The following is a 14,726-nucleotide window of genomic DNA, read 5'->3' as shown; positions in this document are numbered from 1 at the left end:
CCAAAAAAACCTGACTGTGGGCTGGATGCAGACCTGGGGACCACTAAATTATAAGTTCTGATTTGGTCTAAACCTTCCCTGCCGTGTTTTCTCAGTTTGCTCCTCCAGACCAGTCTCCACTCTTCTCCTCCCCACCCTAAGCCCAGGGGTTAGACCTGGATGGGCGGTATCAAGGGACTCTCCTGCATTTTGGCTTCTGTGGGTGCGACAGTTAGTTAGCTTTCTGTGTCAACATGGCTGGGCCGCAGCATCCAGCTCTTTGGTCAAACATTATTCTGGATATTCCTGTGAAGGTGTCTTTGGATGAGATGTACATTTAGATTAATGGAGTTTGAGTAAATCAGATTGCCGCCTCATAATGTGGTGGGCCTCATCCAATCAGGTGAAGGTCTGAATAGACCAAAAGACTGACTTCCCCTAAGCAAGAGGGAGCTCTGCTAACAGATTGCCTTTGGACTCTTTCCTGGGAATACATATATACTCCATCCTGTTGGTTCTGTTTCTCTGGAGAACCCTGACCCATACAGTTGGGTTTGGTCGTGGGGAGTGCCAGCAGGCCTGCAGAGGGAAGGTGTAGAGAAAGATCCAGGGCAGCGCCCCGCTTTCAGAGTCATCAAGTGTTGAATGTGTCCTAGGAATAGAGGTGCCAGCCCCACTTAGGCCTCTGTCCCTCAGAGCTTTGGCTGGGAGGTTCACCCTCCCACTATTGAGGACTTACACTTTCCCTCCTGGTTTTCCTCACCCTCTGCCCACACCTTGGAACTAGGTTCCAAGCTTCGTTACTAAGCTGTCCTCAAATTAGTTAGTCCCTGTGCTTACTATTTCCTTTGGAGACCGTGCCTATGACATCTTACCTCTCAGATCAAGAAACTAAAGTCCAAAACATAAAGGACCTGCTTAACGTCACACGGCATGGGAAGACCAGGAGTCCCAAGTGGCCACTGAACCCCCATTCAGTGGCTTTTATTCATCTTGGTTTTCATTTACCATCACTGCTACCATTCCTCTGCCCACCTGCCTGTACTTTCTTGATATATGCGCCAGAATATGTATGTGTGTGTCCGAACCTTCCACCGACCTGTTGCTCAACACTTCTGTGTATTGTGGTGTTTTCCACAGTGTGTTCCCGTGTTTCACTTAAATGCCACCCCCCTGGAGGTCACCTAGGTGGCATCTAGCTCCTGGGTACCCCTGGCAGCAGTGGCCTGAATATCCTCCTACATTGTCTCCATAGTGACCATGGGACAATTTTGCTGGAATGTGAATCCAGAAGTTGGAAAAGTGGGCCACCGGGCATGCAGGTTATAAATTCCCCTAATTACTTCCATGATGCTTGCCAGCCTGGCTGTAGAAGGTCGTAGTCTCCCCAGTACAGGAAGGGGGTCAGTTTCCTCCCGTTCCACCATCACTTATTGTCCTCTTGCCTCGCTGCCGCTGGTCGGATCAGCGTGTTGTTGGTGGAACTTGCGTTTAGCTGAGTTCCCCTTGAACCAGGCCAACTTTGGACTTGAGTTGACCAATAGAATGTGGCGGAGTTGAATTCCCAGACTCCCAAGGCCAGCCCTGAAGGGGCCACATAGCTTTTGCTTTTGCCTTCTGAGAAGCCCACTGTCAGGTTCAGAGGTCTGGCCTAGAATCCTTAGAGGCTCCACAGTCATCGTGTTCATTCAAGCTCCAGCTAAGCTCCCAGCTGCGTGGCCCCGGCCACATTACGTACAGCAGAGACAAAACCATCCCTGCAGAGCTCGGTCTATATGCAGAAACATGGGGTGCCTGGGTGGTTCAGTGGATAAAATGTCTGATTTCAGCTCAGGTCATGATCTCAAGGTCATGAGATGGAGATCCGTGTTGGGCTCTGCACTGGATGTGGAGTCTGCTTCAGATTCTCTCTCTCCCTCTCCACCCCTCCCCCTCCAGCTCATAGTCTCTCTCTCTCTCAAAAAAAAAAGCAGAAACTAAAGCCAATAAGTTGCTGTGTTCTAGGGCCTTTTGGGGTGGTTTGTTATATAGCCACAGACTGAAATAGGTATTTTGGCTTGTGTTTGTTCTTTCTGACTTCTGGATGTTCCTCTTGTATTCCAGAGATGAGTCTCATGTATGTTTCCAATGATCCTGTCCCACCCGTGCCACCCACCTCTCTCCCATGCTGCCATAAGCACATGGCTGACTCCTCCAGGTCTCAGTCCAGTGCCACCTCCTCAGAAAAGTCCTCCCTGACCACCCTGGCTGAAGTCTCTGCTGAGTCAGTTTCATTGTCCAGTTTCATCTTCTTCTTAGCCCATATCATGACCCAGAGTCATTTTATTGATTAATTTACCGGCTCACTGCCTGTCTCCTCAGCTAGAAGGTAAGTTCCACGTGGATGGAGACAGTGAATGGGGCACATAACCAGGTTTTAAGTAAATGTTGTTGACTGAATAAGTGGAAGAAGGCATGAGCAAAGAAATGAATAGGACAGACCCCAGATCAGAGGGCAACATTACTTTCTCATAAATTCTGGTATAGATCCACTGGTCAAATATTTACCGAGCACCTGCTATGTATCAGAAACCGTTCCAGGTACCAGAGTTAGGGCACTCGACAAAATAAAGTTTGTGTTCTGGTAAGTTGGTATTCTAGAGGGAGACAAAGTTAATAAACAAGAAAATTCATAATACAGTGGCCTGACTAAATACTAAGAAGAAAAATACAGGGCAGCCCCGGTGGTGCAGCGGTTTAGCACCGCCTGCAGCCCAGGGCCTGATCCTGGAGACCTAGGATCGAGTCCCACGTCAGGCTCCTGCATGGAGCCTGCTTTTCCCTCCTCCAGTGTCTCTGCCTCTCTCTGTCTATCATAAATAAATAAATAAATCTTAAAAAAAGAAGAAGAAGAAGAAGAAAAATACAGCAGAGTGAGGAGATGGAGAGTGAGGTGGGCAAGATTTTACACCAGATGATCCAGGAAGCTTCTCTGGGGAGGTAACATCTGAGCAGAGACCTGAATAAAGTGAGGAAACAAGCACATATTTGGAAGTAAAGTATTCTTGGCAATGGGAACTGCATGTGCAAAGGCCCTGAGGCAGGACAGTATAGGCACATGGCTAGAGCGGTAAGGAAGTGAAGTCGGGGAAGTCAATTCCATGGAATCTCTAGCTCAGGCATTCAGGGCTTTAAAGTTCTCTTATGTTCAGAAAGCAAATAAGCTGTAGGCCCAGTGTTGATTACCACTCTTTATTTTATAGTGTTTTCAATCAGAAGGATTTGAAATCACGATTCATCTGGTTACAAGTCCCTCAGGTTTCTCTGTGCATGGACTTCTTCGTCCCCTGTTTTCCAGGAGGACAGCTCCCAACCCCCTCGGGCTGTAACTGTGACTGAATACTAAGGTAGTCACATGGGAAGAGGTGGAGCCCAGCCTCCATCTCGGGGGACCTCTCCTGTCTCTTCCCCGCTGCTCCCAGGGAAGCATCCATGACTCACTCGTGCCGTACCGGGGACCAAGGATGAGTTCAGTCTCTGGGTGCCACCGTCCCAGCCCATGCTGCTCGGGGAACTTCATCCCTCAGAGATATAGGAAGGGGGTGGGGGGACAGGAGGCTTCCAGACCCCCTGCTTCTGGTGCCAGGCTAATGCTGGGCCGTTCACTGCACTTCTGGGAGTGCCCACTGGGCCTCATACTGTGCTGTTCACTGGGGCTGCCCAGATGCTTCTGCTGAAAACAGGGAGGGATCAAATCTTCCAGCACAGCCCCCTACCAGCCACTAGCTCAGGGGAAGTCTCAGTTGGCCCCCTCTGTAGAAGGTGGCTATGATATTTTCCCTGCCTGAGAAATTTTATCCTGGCCTTTTATGAGGCCCCAATTTATCTTCTGACTTTTTTCCCCTCATTCCTGAAAAATGGTGGCCTTTGCTAATTAAACATGCTTACCCCGTGGGGATGGGTAGGGAGGTAAAGACTGGCTTCTGGAACAGGTAGCAGCTGGCAGCCACAAAGGCCCCTGTGGGCGACATGTAGGAGAGTCCTCACTCTTGGGACCTTGGGTCACTTGTAAGACAGTGGGGCCGGGGCTTGGCCTGACCCCAGAATTATGGTCAAACTAAATCAGATTAAACAGGAAAATCTTAAAAGCTTTGGGTAGAGATGTTGGCTGGGGTTTCTAGAACTCCCCTGGTGTGCTCAGCACCCAGAAGAGCAGCAAGGAGGATTTGCACAGCCTCCATGTCCTCAGGAAGTCATCGATCCCTTCCCTGTTTCCAGGGATTGAAAATAACCCTGGCTGCTGGGTATCAGCAGGGGTAATATTCAAACAACGGGCACAGAATGGGCATCAACCAAGCAAAACCTACACTGGCTGTGAACAGCTGGAAAAACCATACTGGAACATTGCAGCCCCAAAAGCCTCTCTGAGGAAGGTGATATCTAAGGGCACGATGATCTCTCCAGAGTGTAACCTCAAGTAGGCCATGGGGGATGTTAGCTGTGCCCAAAGGAATCGATAGCCCCCCCCCACTCCAACCGTTTAAGACAAACGCCATTCTGGATTAGCTTCCTATTGATGAAATTGGGTTCTCTTGCATCCTAGCCATAAAACAGCTCAGAGACAAAGGAGCTTGTTTCCCTGGCAGCAGATCTGGGAGATATCTGGGCCCTGACCTCCATGAAAGAGAAGGAGAGGATGTCCTAGATGATGAGCCTGTGGGCCCAAGTGGACCACGGGAGGTCACCCTTGCTTCCTGCATACTGGATCACAGAAAAGAACTGCTTGATCGTCCCGTAGAGTCCTAGCAGCAGGTGATGGCAAAAGCCTTCTGGGAGGGCCCAGCCCAAAGAGAGTCCCGGGAGCGGGACTCAAAGGGTCCGAAAGGTGTCGTTGGCCAAGGCGGATGGCAGAGCTGTGATGTTGGCTGAATGGATGTCGGCCCAGTCCGGGAAGGTGCCCAGCTGGAAGATGCTCTGTGCCCAAGTGTTCATGGCTAAGCTGAGCAGCAGGACGCCCATCAGGTTCATTGGGAGGCCTGTCCGCACCTGAAAGGGAGCCCAGATGAAGGGAGGGGTCAGCTCAGGGCCCATCCTACAGATGGGAAAACGCATGCCCAGAGTCAGGAATGCGTTCATTCAAGATCTCCGTGCCAGGACACGAATCCAGGCTGGTGGAGGCTCAAGACCCTTCCATCTTTACACTACCCTAGGCTGCCTCTCAAAGACCTGCAAATGCCTCTCCCCTCGCTCCCCACTCCCGTCCACCAGGTGGTTTCTAGGTGCCAGGGTCTGTGCCATGGAGTTGTCATGGGGATGTGTCATTCAACCCATCCCTAGGACACCCTCGAAGGGTCATTATTACTTACTTCCACTTTACGGAAGATGAAAACGAGGCTCAGAGAAGTTGCTTACCCCCATCACACAGCTTGAACATAATCGGTTTGATCAATAACACACATGCACACTCACACTCACACACATGCTCATACACACACCTATCCACGCTGCTTGTCTACTTAAGGTTATATGTATTTGTTGTGAAGAATTGGTCTCATGGAAATTTCAACCTTTTTAAGTAGCTAGAATAGGTCTGCCCGTTTGCTTCCCGGCCCCCCCACTGCCCCCCGCAACCTCGGGCTAACCAATTGTGCCATTCAGTCCAACCTTGGGCTGAAAATCCCGGTTTTGCATCTGGGTTTCCCCATTGGTCTACCTTAGCATCGCAAACTGCACAGTGAGAAAAGTCCCTCTCTTTTCAATCCCTTTTTTGTATCTATTACTCAGAGACAGTCTCCCTTAGGTGCTATCATGCCCTTAACACCTCTCTCTTCCTTGCCGATAGCCCTCTGAACCTCTTGAACAGGGGTCCAGAACCTTCTCCAGGCCACCGTTATCAGGGCGAAGGTAATCATTTTGCTTTTTTTTTTTTGGTCTTTGCATTAATTTTTCGACTTACCTCCTATGGCGTACAATACCAGTTTTCCTTGTACAGATGCGTCAGAAACTCATCTCTTTAAATACTCTTATTTAGGTACTTTTAAAATGTCAGTAGATGTAGGAAAATTGTTAAGTCCAAATGGCCACGGATGGCTCATGGAAAGGGCATCGTCGTGGAAGGGAGCATGCTGTCCTGCCTCTGCTCTGGGGTGGGGATGGGGGTTCTCCAAGCCCTGGTAACTTTGGAGGATTGGAAGGGGACTGGCCAAAGCTTTGGGGTGGCTGGGAGGAGGGCTGGGCTCCTGGGAGCCTGGCTCCGAATGCCTGGTGAGTCCCACATTGGTCACTTCAGTTACCAATGTCATCGCTCTTGGGAGCCGGCCCACAGGTGGGCATGAGGGGTCCAGACTGGCTGGCAGCGGGCGACTCTGAAACATCTGCCGCCCCCCCCCCCCCCCCCCCCCCGACCTCCAGCTTCCTCCTGTTCTCAGGACGGGCGTTATGTCTGCATCTCTGGCCTCTTGCTTCCTCCCTAAGCGGCCACCTGCCCCACACCCACCACCAGCCCCCAACAATCTAATCCACCCCGCCTCTGCTGTTTTTCTGCTCGGCCCCATTTACTCATGTTCCCTACTTTGCCTCTGAATAAGCCCAAGATGTTCCCACTTCAAGGGGGAAGCATGAAGTTAATCATTCTCAGAGTTCTGTCCTCAGCCCCAAACACCTGACCACCCCTAAGATGAGCCAGATCCTAACATGTTCCAGGACATCAGCTTCGAATGAACCCCGGCTGACGCTGGCATCAGTCCCCCCACCTTCAGTGATTTATGCAAGAGCATCTAGTGTTCACCTGACTCCTTGAACGGACCCTGCCGTGGATTGCTAAAGGAACACGGACGTTCCCTTTTCCAATGTAAACCCCGCCTTCCCTCCCCAGTTTATCCTGGCCGGAGTCTCTGCACCTGGAGATTCTGGACCAGGAATTGTTTTAAGCACATCCTCCTCCTCTGTGATGCCAGCTTAGGATTTGCATTCCCTGAGTGCCCCGGGCAGCCAGTGGAGGGGAAGTGGCAGCGAGGCAGGAGGAGGGAGGGAGAGGTGAGTTCAGCAGGGGATGGAGGGGAGAGAGAAGACACTGGTGGGTCTCCCCCGCTGCCGCTGCCACCCTGGTTTCTGCCTCGCCCCCAGGGTGCAGCCTGCTGCCTGCCTCTCCTGAAGATTCCAGGCACGGAGCAGTTGGCTGACCCAGTAAGAAAAAGAGAGCAGTGCCCGGAGAGAGGAGGAAGTCCCTGTTCCCTGAGGCAGACTCTGGAAAGTCATCACTAAGGCAGTGTTTCCTGAAATTGTCTGAGCATAAGAATCGTCCCAGAGTATTTACTAAAACTAAAATGGATATTCCTGGTCCCATTCCAATTCTCTCTCTCTCTCTCTCTCTTTTAAGATTTTTAAAAATTTATTTATTCATGAGGGACACAGAGAGAGGTAGAGATATAGGCAGATGGATAAGCAGACTCCCTATGGGGAGCCTGATGTGGGACTTGATCCCAGGACCCCAGGATCATGACCTGAGCCAAAGGCAGACAGTCAACCACGAAGCCACCCAGGTGCCCCTCCAATTGATTTAGTTAGAAACTGGGTGGGGGGGTGGTGAAGCAGGAGCAGGGGTCCTGCCCAGATGTCTGGCCCAGCACCTGCCGTCCACACCACCCACGGCCTCTGCTAAGACGTGCCCCCACTCACCATGTCTTTGACCAGCAAGTGTCCAGAGGCGAAGGCAATGGAGTTGGGGGGCGTCGAGACCGGGAGCATGAAGGCGTAGGAGCAGCCGACTGTGCCAGGAACCATTAAGTAGAGTGGGTGCACTCTCAGGCGGATGGCCTGGTCCGGACGCCACGACAGGGAAACAGAGAGAGGCCACAGTGACAGATGGAGGTGGTTGTAGGCCACAACAACAGACAGAGACAGAAAGAGACGCGATGACAGAGACGTGTAGACCGAGATTGGCAGAGGGGCGGAGAACAACCGCAGCCGACCAGAAGACAGGTTTAGAGGCACACAGAGAGACATGCAGATCCACAGGCAAAAGCAGAGACAGACAAGAAGAGAACCAAAATCAAGGGACACACAGAGAAGACATTCCCAAGGTTAGTGACATTCCCCGGGGCCACATTGCATGTTCACCTGCAAGGATGGGCCGGGGAGATTCATCTAGGACACACCTTCTCCAGCCTGCGAGAGCATCTTCATACCTGGAGGACTTGCTAAAACACAGCCTGCCGGCCCCGCTTCACCCAGGGTTCTGATCCAGCAGGTCTGGGGCGGCCCCGAGAACCTGCCTTCCTAACAAGCTCCCAGCTGATGCTCGTGCAGAGAGCCAAGGCCCCGAAAACCAAGTCGCCTGCCTGGTCCTTCCCTCACCAAAAGGTCCCCTGGGCACCTTTCGTTGGGGCCTCACCAGATTTTGGAGACACAGAGAGCTCGAGGTAGCATCTCTTAATAAGCATTTCCCAATTTCTAAGACTGCGTGAATCAAACGTGTCCGTGTGTTGGCCTTGGATTCGTCACCTCTCCCAAATAACGGATTCATCAACAATTCATGTTGGCCTCCACTCTACTAGTGTGTTTAAGATAGGATATTTTTGGCTCCTCTAGGGAATTTTTATGACCTAAAGCATATACATCTTCTCAGAAAGTGCTAAATTCACCCCCTTATATCTAAAACGTTTTAGTGTTGGTGTGATAAGCAACATTTAGAACCCTGTGTCATTCCCTAGTGTCCTCTCCAGTAAGAGTTGCCTCAACAGACCCGGCTGGGTCCACGCTTCCCCTACCCCATCACCCCCCCAGGGACCCCATCTCACTCAATCATCGGCTCCCTTCCTGGGGAAGGGTGTGATTAAGTCAAATAATAGTTGGCAAGGTTTGGGGACCCCACCCCAGACTACTGGTGGGGATGTAAAATGGTGTGCCCACTTTGGAGGACTATTTTCCTACATGGAGCAAAATTATAAATGCACGTGCTCTTCAGTTCTGGGATCTCAGCTGGGCATGTATGCAGATGGAATCAAAGGTGCACAGCCACGGAAAGGTGCAGGCAGCGTTGCTGGATCACAGCAAAGGCTGGAAGCAGCCTACGTGTCCCTCGTAGAGATCTTAAATAGGCCCACTGCCATCCACTCATAACAATATCCTCTAGTCCCTGAAAAAGGGTAAATTCATCTCTGTGTGCTAACCCAGTGTGATCTCCATTACAAATTCATGCAAAAATAAGCCAACTAAAACCCAAACCAAAGTGGCTCACATAAGTGTGCCCGCCATATCACCGTTGGCATACAAAGCACGTAGTTGCAACACTGATTTAATGTGACCAATTCTGGATTCTACTGAGATGATCATGTGGCTTGGTCTTCTTTAATCTATTTAAATATAGAACAATGCTGATCGGTTCCAGTGTTGATCTGTTTTTGAAATTCCTCCTACAACCTCTATTTGAGCGTGATATATTCGTGATCCTGGATTTATTTTGCTATTTGCATCTTTGTTTACCTGTGAGATTGAGTTGTGACTTTTTTCTCCCCTCCCTTTGCTGTCCTTCTTTGCTTTTGGTTTCTGGGTTCTGCTAACCTTATTCCTGGATTGAATGGCTTTCTCCATCTTTCTCTGAAATCGTGTGAGTGAGGTGGGAGCTAGCTGTTATTTGAAGGTTTGCTAGTTCTCACCTCACCGACCCTCTGAGGACTGGCTGGTGATTTTTAGGGTGGTGGTTCTCAACTGCGGATGATTTTGTCCCCCTCCCTGCCCAGGGGATATTTGGCAATGTCTGCAGACATTTTTGATTTAGGGTAGTGCTACTGGCATCTAGTGGATATTGGCCAGGGATGCTGATGACTGTCCTGCAATGTACAGGACAGCCCCTCCACACAACAGACAATTGTCCCAAAATGCCAACGGTGCTGAGAAACTCTTCTTTAGAGGGAACTTAGAACTTTGCCCACCATTATAATTTCTTCTGTGGCTGTTTGTCTACTCAAATTTTCTACTTTGTCTTAATCTGCATTTGAAAATTTATATTTTCCTAGAAAAGTCTCCAAAGGAAGGAAATTTGATACACTTTGAAAATATTTACTCTGCATTATTTCATAAAGAAAAAAATAGTATTTTTTTTTTTAAATTGGGGTCTGACACTTTCATGCCTTTCGGAAGAGGGCAAAGGCACCTGTAGCCCCTGGTGCTCCTGGGGGTAGGGGAGAGATTTCTGAAGTACCCTCCACCTCCTGCCCCAGGACTCTCACCAGCTCTGCCAGGACAGGCAGGAAGATGATGATAGTGGCTGTGTTGCTGGCAAACTCGGTGAAGAAGGCGATGACAACAGTGATGAGCAGCACAGCCAGCACGGGCGGCACGTTCTCCAGGGGGTGCAGTTGGCCACCGATCCAGGCGGACAGCCCCGACTCCTACGGGGGTGAGGGGAGCATCTGGTCATACCCCCCACCCAGCCCCAGCCACCCTCCACAAGGGCTGGGGCTAGGAAGGAGGTTAGGATGGACCACAATGATGACAGCAGTGACAACTATGCTCCTTCACAGACAGGGAGACTGGGGTTCAGAAACGGTAAGTGACAGGTCCAAGGCCACACATTTGAGCTGACTGGCATCAGCTTCTCTGCTTGTTGAACTACAGTCTACTCCAACTCTGTAGGCCCAGGACCCAAACCCCTGGATCCCCAGATAATCCATTTGCTCTAAGAGCACCCCTAAGCTCCAACTTGAGTGGGAGAGGGTAACTGGACCCTCTGTGGATCATGATTAATTGTAAAATGTTAACACAATTTTGTATACAAAATATTCATTGTTAATCTTATCATTACATAATAATATATACAAGATATACTGTATATCATCTGTAAAACAAATATCAAGGAGCACCTGGGTGGCTCAGTGGTGGAGCGTCTGCTTTCAGCTCAGGGCATGAACCCAGAGTCCTGGGATCGAGTCCCACATCGGGGTCCCTGCAGGGAGCCTGCTTCTCCCTCTCCCTATGTCTCTGCCTCTTTCTCTGTGTGTTTCTCATGAACAAATGAACAAAATCTTTAAAAAACAAAACAAAACATGTATCAGATATACATTAAATACTACACTATCAACATGATTATCAATAGTAAAGATATTTGTGAGTAATGCTAAGGTTGATTATTACAATGATAACACAATATTGTATTATAAGAATCATCATTGCTGAGGCTTTACAGATTGCTTGGCACTTGCATGCATTCCCTCCTCAAGCCCTCTCAGCCTTCCCTATGTTACAGAGGAGGACACTGAGCCTGGCAAAGTTTTCTGACTTGCCTGCAGTCCCCAAAAGTAATAACCTGAGATGTATTTCACACTCAGGGCCACATGCTTCCTCTTCTTTTTTTTTTTTTTTTAAGATTGTATTTATTTATTTGAGAGAGGATGAGCAAGCATGGGGGGGGGGGGCAGAGGGAGAAGCAGACTCCCTGCTGAGTGCAGAGCCTGACGTGGGGCTCCATCCCAGGACCCTGGGATCATGACCTGAACTGAAGACAGACGCTTAACTGACTGAGCCACCCAGGCGCCCTGGTGCCATGTACTTCTGTAAGCAAACACAGTCCTGCAAAGCTCCCTGTCACTTGGGCACCGTCCTCTGGACACAGCAGTTTGCCCCCCTTAATGTAGGGCGATGCCCAGAGGTGCTGACAGCCCTCCAGGACAGAGAAAGGACAGGTTAGATGGTCCCCTCTCTGGCTCCAGACTCCACTCCCACATCAGTGGTGAATTATCTCTCTGCTCTCTCTACTGACTTCTCCAGGAGTTACTCTACCGAGGAGTATTTAAATAATCACCTGTATCCTTATTATCTTATTTAATCCCCGTAACAACTCTGTGAGGTTATATAATTACCTCCATTTTGTGGCTGAAGAAACTGAGGCACAAATTGGTGATGATTCACCTAAGTGAAAAGTGAAATGACTTGCCCTAGGATTGCAATCTTGAATTTAGAATCCGGCTCTTACTTCATTGGGCTACCTCTCCAAAAAGATGATAATACTGATCACCACCACCATCATCATCATCACCATCATCGCCACCACCATCACCGCCATCATCAGCACCACCATCATCACCACCACCATCACCATCATCACACATCATCATCACCCCCATCCTCATTGAGGTGACTCTCCAGCAGGAAATGAGGGATGGGAAGGATATAAGTGTTTCTACCTGCCTACAGCATTTGCTCCCTTCTCACTTACTCTCAAGTTCCTATAACCCCAATGTATTTGTAGGTAAGTTTATTTTGTTGGAGATTAAATGAGATACACATGAAGGTGCCAGAAGAAGACTAACTTTTTAATTCATGAGATAATAAAACTATAATAATAATGAAAGTGAGGGGGTTGAAGGTGGTCCTGGTTTTAGTACCTGGTATGTATCAGCTCTGTGCTGGGCACTTTCCACACCTCATGTCATCAACCCTCAAAACAGCCAATCTCATGGGTCATGGCCAACAAATATTTATAGAGCATGTTATGTACCAGGACTCTTCTAGATGCCAGAATAGCAGTGAGTAAGACAAATATGACCCTTGCCCTTGTGGATCTTACATTCCAGTAAGAGAGACATCAATAAGCAAACAAATGAGCAGGATAATTTGGGGGAATGAAACAGGAAGGAAATAGTAAGGTGGCTATAGGGAAAGTGGCTGCAGGGGAGGTTGCTTTAGATCTGCCAGGAAGGGCCCCTGAGTTGGTGACTGTGGGACTGACCAGAGGGCCAGGACTCAAGATCTTGGGGAAGAGCATTAGGCAGAAAGAAAGCAGATGCCATTTGCCCAGGGGTGCAAATAAGTCTAGTGCGGCTGACATTAAGGGGCCAGTGGGATTGGAAGGGAGCCAACAAGGAGAGAGAGGTAAGAGCTGACACCAGAGAAGCAGGCAGGGGCCAGGCCATGCTGGGCCCTGTGTGTAGGCCAAGGAAGACTTCAGACTAGAGTCTAAATATATGGGGCATTAGGGGCAGTTTTACAGCAAGAGAAAGTGTACTGAGGACACTAAGCAGGTTTAAGTGAGTTGCCCAAGCTCAGAGCAAGCACTGGGATCTCCTTCCAGCCCTTCCGAGTCCACACAGCCAGGCTCACCCTGGACCCCATCCAAGGACCTGGCCTGGTGAGGGCACTGGGCAAGGGCCAAGAAGCAGGATGTGCCATGAGTGCTCTGGTCCCTCCTGGGGCCGGCTGTGCTGGCCTGGGCAGGGGACGGTACCAGCAGGGGTGGGGGAAGGGGGCAGCTGAGACACAAAGCCCTTGTTGAACAAAACCCCAGCGGCTGCCCAGGGCTGGGCCAGAAGCCAGCCTGGCCTCCCAGCGTGCTCAGTGGTCCTGCAGCCCAGCCCCCACTGAGAGTTCCCACCACATCCTGAACTCTCCGAGAAGCCTCTGGGGTACTGGACCATCTCCTCTACCCCCTGTCTCAGGGTCAGGCCAGGTTCATACCACCCCGATAAATGGCACCACTGCCCCCGAGTTGCTCAGGCAAGACACTCCGTGTCACCCCTGAATCTGATTCCCCCTCTTCCCTCACATTCAGTTGTAATAACCAACCCTGTCGGCTATATTCTGAGTTCTCCAGATGCATCGGCTCGTTTAATCATTGTAACCAGTCTATGACACGGCACCATTATTATTCCCATTTTACGGATGAGGAAACCGAACCGCACAGCTAAGAGGGACAAGACCCACAACTCCAGCTCAGGCAGTCTGGCTCAACAGCCTCTGCTTTGCATTGCATGGCCTCTTCAGGACCTGGGTAACAGGTCACTTCCTTTGGGAAGCCTTCCCTGATACATCCCTCCGTAGGAGGCAGTAGTTGGAAAAGTCAGACAGGATCCCAAATCCCACCAGGCTCTGCTACCTATGAGCTGTGTTACCTAGGATCAGTCAACCTTTCTGGTCCTCGGGATTCCTAAAATGGAGATGAAGAAGAGTACTTTTGCTCAGCCATCCTTTTGCTTCTTTTGAAGGCTATACTATTGTGTCTGTATGTGTTATTTGTTGGGGGGAAAATGAGTAAAACAAAATACGTCATAAAAAGGAGTCGTTGTGTAGATAACTTGAATGTGCCACCTTGATCACCTTCAGGGAAGGCCTTGTGGCTGCCCTGGCATAACGGTTCAGGGAGCACGAGCAGCAGCCAGCCTTCACTGTCAGCCCTTGAGGGGCTGTCTCAGACCTGAGAGTCGTCTGCCCAAGGTCACACTCGCTCCTGGCACAGCTCACATGCACACACTGATGCAGGGATGCCGGGGTAGGGCCTGGTCATCTCACATCTCAGACCAATCGGGACATCTCTGAAGGGCCAGCTCAGCTCCGTGCTCCCTGTGGGGTTGGTGGAGGTGTCGTGGGCTCTGCTTATGGTCATGCTTCCCCTGCCCTCATCCTCGCCTGCTTCCCCTCCCTCCAGAGGGGGGAGCCTCGGGCACAGTTGAACCCTGCTCCCTTATCTTTACATCTCTGAGCCTGCTCCCCAGAAGTGGGACCTCCAAAAGCCACGGGATGAGGATTTAGAGAGAATGCACACAGAGTTCTCTGTGCTTCCTATTTGCTGTGTATCACACCAGCTATTGTGTTCTCTAATTACTTCCAAAACCCCCGAAGGATAGGAACTTTGATCCAATTCATAGATGATATAACTGGCGCCCAGAGGGGTTTAGAAACTTGCCCAAAGGGGCAAGGAGTGGTGGACCAGGGATTTGAATCCTGATACTCGATTCTCAAGCCTGAGCTTCTTACTAGTATACACTTTATGGATG

The 14,726-nt window shown here is 50.1% G+C and overlaps 1 protein-coding gene across 1 annotated transcript in view; it reads right to left on the bottom strand.

Annotated features, from left to right (window-relative positions):
- Nucleotides 1-3,194: 3,194 nt before the first annotated feature.
- SLC13A3 (solute carrier family 13 member 3) overlaps nt 3,195-14,726 on the bottom strand; it is a 74,628-nt gene continuing 63,096 nt past the window's right edge. The window contains exons 11-13 of the mRNA XM_072735722.1: nt 10,188-10,349; nt 7,636-7,773; nt 3,195-5,004 (exon numbers count right to left, since the gene is read on the bottom strand). Coding sequence (XP_072591823.1) covers nt 4,828-5,004; nt 7,636-7,773; nt 10,188-10,349 — 477 coding nt within the window. The 3' untranslated portion in view covers nt 3,195-4,827. The remainder of the gene's footprint in view (nt 5,005-7,635; nt 7,774-10,187; nt 10,350-14,726) is intronic.

Source organism: Vulpes vulpes, chromosome 14 (genome assembly GCF_048418805.1).
Source record: "Vulpes vulpes isolate BD-2025 chromosome 14, VulVul3, whole genome shotgun sequence".
In the NCBI taxonomy this organism is placed as follows: Eukaryota; Metazoa; Chordata; class Mammalia; order Carnivora; family Canidae; genus Vulpes; species Vulpes vulpes.
This window is presented reverse-complemented; position numbering and strand designations above follow the sequence as displayed.